The sequence below is a fragment of the Myxine glutinosa genome, chromosome 1, assembly GCF_964187855.1.
Source record: "Myxine glutinosa chromosome 1, kmMyxGlut1.1, whole genome shotgun sequence".
Taxonomy (NCBI): domain Eukaryota; kingdom Metazoa; phylum Chordata; class Myxini; order Myxiniformes; family Myxinidae; genus Myxine; species Myxine glutinosa.
This window is the reverse complement of record NC_136261.1, coordinates 49,118,139-49,124,561: the sequence shown is the minus strand read 5'-3', so window position 1 is coordinate 49,124,561 and position 6,423 is coordinate 49,118,139. Positions and strand designations below refer to the sequence as shown.

The 6,423-nt window shown below is 43.1% G+C and overlaps 1 protein-coding gene across 3 annotated transcripts in view; it reads right to left on the bottom strand.

Annotated features, from left to right (window-relative positions):
* Positions 1-1,160: 1,160 nt before the first annotated feature.
* Positions 1,161-6,423, bottom strand: part of CDC20 (cell division cycle 20) — a 114,431-nt gene continuing 109,168 nt past the window's right edge. For all 3 annotated transcript variants that reach the window (XM_068110947.2, XM_068110928.2, XM_068110937.2), the window contains 3 exons: positions 5,382-5,507; positions 5,147-5,264; positions 1,161-1,715 (listed from right to left, as the gene is read on the bottom strand). In XM_068110947.2, coding sequence (XP_067967048.1) covers positions 1,543-1,715; positions 5,147-5,264; positions 5,382-5,507 — 417 coding nt within the window. In that variant the 3' untranslated portion in view covers positions 1,161-1,542. The remainder of the gene's footprint in view (positions 1,716-5,146; positions 5,265-5,381; positions 5,508-6,423) is intronic.

Sequence of the window (6,423 nt, the reverse complement as noted above, 5' to 3'; positions counted from 1 at the left end):
AAACACAGCAAGAGGAGGGAAGAAAGCAAAGATGAAACAGAAAAACAAAAAGAGGGAAGGGAGATGGGGAAAATTAATAACCTGGGAAGGGAGTCATTTGGGGTAGAAGATAAGAATGGATGTGGGATGACCTGAGTGAGGCCTTCACATAAATTCGCATTCTACGACCCATACACTCCAAAGATACCAATAATCAATTTGGGATAACAATGGATCCCTACAATCAATTCCTTCTGCAAGAAACCTTTTTAAATTCCATTCTCTACCTGTGCTCATTATTTAAAAAATAGCCCCGAGTGGGCCGATAGTCATCCTTAAATATTTCAGGCCTCTGTTGATTCTGGGGAAACTCCCCTCCTCAAACCCTGATGCAAAATCTAAAAATCTAAGACCGAGAGATCCTGCGGACCATTGAGCAGAAAGGCTGTACCAGACTTCAGAGAAATCGGTTGGTGATAAGATTCAAAATTCTGTATCGTATTTCAAAGTAGAGACCCAAAGTTTAAGGGTTAACCCCCACTGGAAGCCCCCATGATCCAAAATCGAAAAATCTAAGCCTGAGCGATTGTGCGGGATACTGTCTTGTACTCATGTGTCAAGTTTCAGAACAATCAGCTGGGTGATAATGGAGTAGCAAAAATAGCAAAATGTTAATGGACAACCGGAAGAACAGACATCTGGACATCACCACCCATTTTACATGTTCATCTCTTCGAGAATACAGGTGAGATGACCTTAAAAAAAGAAAAAAAAGAAAAAAGATGTTCATGGTTAAAGTCACAAAAATGAGCAACAATAATGCACATCAATAACAGAGCCCAAAAGGTTAGCCATTCGACATCCACTTCCCTAAAAATGCATGCTACGAGAGCAAGTACAGCGCAAATCCAAGGTTCATGGCCTTTCCTTCGGCACCTCGGAAACCTTGCTGTGTTGCATTTAATTACGTGATGTCATGTACAAGTGGTGCCCAAGGTCCAAATACCTCAAACCGTTGACCGAAGGACCAACAAAACCCATTAACAAGCACCACTACAGCTGGCTTTGCATACAGACCCATGAACAGATAAACCCCAATTTATATTTTGCTGTGAGCAAGTTTTGTCAAACTGACCATCAATACCTTACTATCAATAATGAGAGATTCAAAACAGCCTTGATAGAATGAAGGGAGTGTACAAATAATTCACCTTTATTATATTTTTTTCCAAAAAAGGTTAAAAGGTTTATGGTCACATAAACACTGAAATCAGGATGGGATTAAATGACAAAATACAGAATGATAGGTTAGGCTGTAAAATTTTCACAATTCAACCCGGGGATTGAACAAACAGCAAAAGTGTCGGTCTGTAAAAGTGTGTTGCAAATGCATTCAAAGTCGTTCAGATCAATGTGCAGAACGACAAGAAGCAATAACATTAAACAAAAAACGATCACACAATGTCTATGGCAAAGGACCCAAACCAGGCCAAGGAATAAGCAAGAAAAGGTAATGTGCCTGCTCCAAGGCCAGTCCAGCTGAGGTCCATAAACAATGCCAGGCTAACGGATGCACGCACGAAAACCGCAAGGGGCTGGGGCTGCAGACGGCTTCTTGCGATGCTTCGCGTCAACGGCAAAGCACCGCCACAGCCTTATGGTCTCGTCCGCACCAGCAGAAACAACTTCTGAGCCATCTGGGTTGGCGCAGAGGCTGAGAATGCGAGACTGATGTCCTGAGTGGGTTGGTGAGAGAATAGTTCACAGCAAGTGCAGATGCAATTTTGTTTTATTTATGAACTACAGCAACTTATCACTGAGGAAAAACTGGCTATGATGAGCAGTGCAACACCAGAGTAAAAGTCCCCACTCATCCCTCACCAATTTCAAAATGACACACAAAGGCTAAACAAAGGCCTTTCGCATACGCGCTGTGTGTATATACACCGATTCAGTTTGGTTCGGCAGACATGTTTAACCCGCAGGTGCTACAGTGAAATCTGTGATTCAAATAGTCTTTTCAACGTAAATGTCAGCATTTAGATGAAAGAGTGGCAATTTCAAAAAGGTTAACCATAATTGTTATATTCCTGAATGAAAAAAAAAGACTCCTGGAGTTGTTGTTAGGGTTAGGGTTAGGGTTGAGGCTTGTGGGAGCTAGTGTTGGTACCCTGAATGGATCAAGACACAACAGGACAAAAGGAACAGTTGAAAGAGGGGAGAACACCAACAGCAGAGTTCAAGGCCAAGATAGATGCATTGAGATGGTTGGGTCATGTGTTGAGGAAGGATGAAAGTGACTGGTTGAGAAGAGTGATGGAAATGAATGTAGAGGGAAGTAAAGGACGGGGAAGACCGAGAAAGACTTGGCTGAAGATGGTCGAAGAAGAAATGCGGGCAAGGGGGTTAAACAAGGGGAGATGCAGAAAATAGGGCAAAATGGAGACGATTGTCATGGGGACCGCAAGGCTAACCCCCGCTCTAGCAGGGAAAATGGCCTTAAAATGCCTGTTGTGTTTTGTTGTATAGACACACACTTCGACAAACAATGGGCGTGGGGAGGAATGTGGGGCAGGTTAGGATGCATGGTGTGGACAAGATGGATACAGAAGGAAACTTAAGAGGGAAAACTGGAAATTTGGAAAGCGAGATTGGGGTGCAATGGGTTAACAAGGGTAGAAATTTTTTTTATCATGGTTTTGGATTTGGGGATGATCTGAGATGGTGGTGAACAGTTGTATTGAAGACCTGGAGGGAGGAATGACATTGAAGACAATGTGGAGGTTGATTCCACAGGTAAATATCTATTATAAAATAGGAGTGAGTCTGTCTGTCTGTCCCCAAATTACTCCCTCAGTTTAGGGGCTCGCCCAGCCAAACCTGTGGAACGTTCCAAAATTACTCAATAAAATTATGATTTTGAAATTAACTCCATACGAACCTGCCGCGAAGTGGACAGATGACGGCAATGAGCTGGTTTGATAATATCCCAATGCAACCGTCATTTAAAACAGTATTTTGTTAAAGTATCAATTTATGATTGGAATGACGTTTGGAATCGAGTGAATAAAATTATGATTTTGAATTCGTAATTGTATTCAACCAACCATACGCAACTACTTCACATCCGGATTTAAATATTTGTTTATGTCACGAATGTTAGTAAAAGTTAATTTTTTTATATGAATGCTATTTAATTTGTGATTGGAGTTATGCTGTTTGGAATGAAAATAGAGATATTGAGTTCAAATGAATGACAAAATGCCATTTGAGAGTAGAGTCATCAGCAAAGAGATAGAGGATTTGCCAGAGTCGGATGATTTATGAAGATTAGGAAAAGGACTGGGTCCAGAACACTGCCTTGGGGCCATGGGGCACTCCATCCTTAATGGGCAGAGATTAGAGGATTCCATTGAGAGCCACATGTTGGCTATGAGAGTGGAGGAAGCCAGTAAGCCATGTGTGGAGTTGGCCTTGGATGCCATAGGCAGAGAGTTTGGAGAGCAAGGCAGGATGCTGGACTGTATCAAAAACATGATATGTCCAGAGAAACAGCCCTGATCCCATGTGTGATATTGTGGGCCTGTATCCATTTTTGGGAGAGTAAAAGCGGCATGTCCAAGGTGGAGTGACCAGGTCTGAAGTTTAATTGATTAATTATCTGAGATGAGGTTTATCGAGAAATGGATTTATTTTACGTCAACTGCGATGATGGATTCCATGACCTTGCTGATGATTGGAAGCAGGCTGTAGTTGAGGGGATCAGTTTTTGCACCTTTTTATGCAATGCAGTGATGTTTGCCGATTCCGAAGCAGATGGAAGTTGACCTAACACACACACACACACACACACACACACACACACACACACACACACACACACACACACACACACACACACACACACACACACACACACACACACACACACACACACACACACACACACACACACACACACACACACACACACACACACACACACACACACACACACACACACACACACACACACACACACACACGAAGAGGAGAGGGAGAGGGATGCACAAATCTTCACGCAAAGTCCCAATCATCCCAGTGACATTTTTGCCTCATATCCTTAATTATTTGCAACTTCACCAAGTGAAAGACTATCTTTTGTTTATGTTCTCCCCCCTCCCCCCCCCCCCCCCCCCAACAGAAGCCGTGTTGTGATAAAGTATGTGATCAGATAAGATGCTGATACACATGTTTTGCCATGTGCAAGGACCTGCATGCAGTACAAGTCATTTTGCCTGCTTCAATTCGATGATGTCATGGCATGCCTTACTTGGCAAACAAAATGCTACTGCAAAGCATATTGGTACGTTTGTGGGGGTAGATGATGGAATCCCAGAGTAAAGATAGGATTGTATAGTTATGGCATAGACCAATTCTATGCCTGGGTGTCTTTTCGATGCCTGGGTGCCTGGGTGCCTGGGTGTCTTGGACATGCCGCTTTGCCTGGGTGTCCCCATGGCTCTGGGTGTCTTTCTTTCGTCAGGCGGCGCCATCTTGTCTCTGAGGCGTGGTACGCTCTGGGCTTCGCCACAGCCGCTGGCCTTACAAAAATACCATTTGGGACCAGATAAGTGCACTATATTAAAAAAAAAAAAAAAAAAAAAAAAGAACATTTATGTTATCTTTCCCCTTGTCCGTATTTGAGTGTGTGAGGTACCTCACTTAGAATTTTAGTTTTTACTTCAACTAATTTCAACACTTTCGTATTACATTTATTTTCATCGTCATTATTTGTTGAATTTACTGTCGTGTCTGTTTGTTGTGGGTTCTGGATTAAACCCATGTGCTTCTGTTCAGGTTAAGAACTTCGCATCCTTCATCTCGCGCATGATAAACTAACAGCAACATATTCAGCTTGTTCGCCTCGAGTTAAAAACCGTTTGTTATTTGTCACCGGTGATCTCAATTGCCGGCGACACGACAATATATTATATTGACCATACAATGAATGGGTGGAGGGGATGGGGAGGGGGGTGGGGCTCGGGACGGGATAGGTGGGGAGGGGGTGGTACGGGCAGGTCCAAGCAACACCCCACCCAAGGGAGGCAGTTGGCCAGGAGTGGCAGCACGTGGAGGGTGGTGGTGGAGTGGAAGCCACGCCCAACGGAGGGGAACGTTGCCTCACCTTGCAGCTCAATTACTTTCGTCATTGTGGGATACTTCCAGATGACAAGTTGATTGCTGACAAATCCATGGGAAGAGACCATCTCTTTGTACTCTGCAGACCATTGGATTCCAGACACCTTCAATCACAAGGGAAATTAATTCCATTAACGCTTCTCTCAAACAAGGTCCATTGACCATAATTCCTAATAAAGCTAAAGTAATTTTTTTCAAAGCAAAAGGCTCGTCTGCCTCACCTGAGATCCTGTGTCTGTGGCTGAAAGGCAGTTTCCACTGCTCACATTCCAGATACGGATATGACGATCGATTGTTCCACCCCCTGTTGCAAGCACATTGTTCAGCCAAGGGCACCATGACAGGGCCTGAGAAAGTAGGAAAGGAACAAAGGAAAAACTGATGGAGTTGTAAATGGGTACATGAAAATAAAAACAAACAAGTATAAGCATTTATGATATCCCCTTTGGCATTATTGCTGACATGGAATGCTGCAAAGCCCGAATCATTGACACCGAAAACAATTGTCACTCGGTGGAGGTAGTGCGTGTCGACTATTCCACCCATTACTAAAAGGAGAAGCGTGCGTGTGTGTCCTCGTCCATCACGATTTATTCTACAGGGTTTCTGCTGTTGAAGAATAGTAAAAATGGTACCGCTGGAAAGCTAATCATCGATTTACTTGCAAGAAATATTCCTGTCCATTTCAGAAAAAGGCATTCCTTCTGGGATTGAGGAAGAAGCAGGAATGGGAGCTTATTACAGCAGTTCCAACAGCATCATTTATTATTCTATGATAGCAGGAATCCTTTAGGACACAGAAACACAAAATTATATATCTAGTATAATGTTCTCCACTAGTCGCTCTGATACTCTGTCCATCCAGGGTGGAGCATGGCTTACTGGCCTGACTCCACCCACAATTGCAATCTGAAAAGAAGAAGAATCAAATTATACGTCCACTATTTTGGTCGCTAACTGCAGGCCTCTGGTGTACATTTGAAGACCGAACAATAAGGTCTTCCATGATGAAAGAAAGGTACATTTCCATAGTTTCCAACTATCGCTTTTTGCATACTTCAATAGCCTACTGATTTTAGCCCAAAAATAGCAAAAATACCATTCACAAAATAGTGTCCCATCGATGTCTGATAGATGTTCATGTTGTGACAACGTGCCGATTGGTCTACGGGTGGATTCCCTCGATACTGCACGAAAAAGAATACCCATAATCACATTGCATTTCATCGACGACAGCCAATATTCAAGGTATGCGGCAGCAAA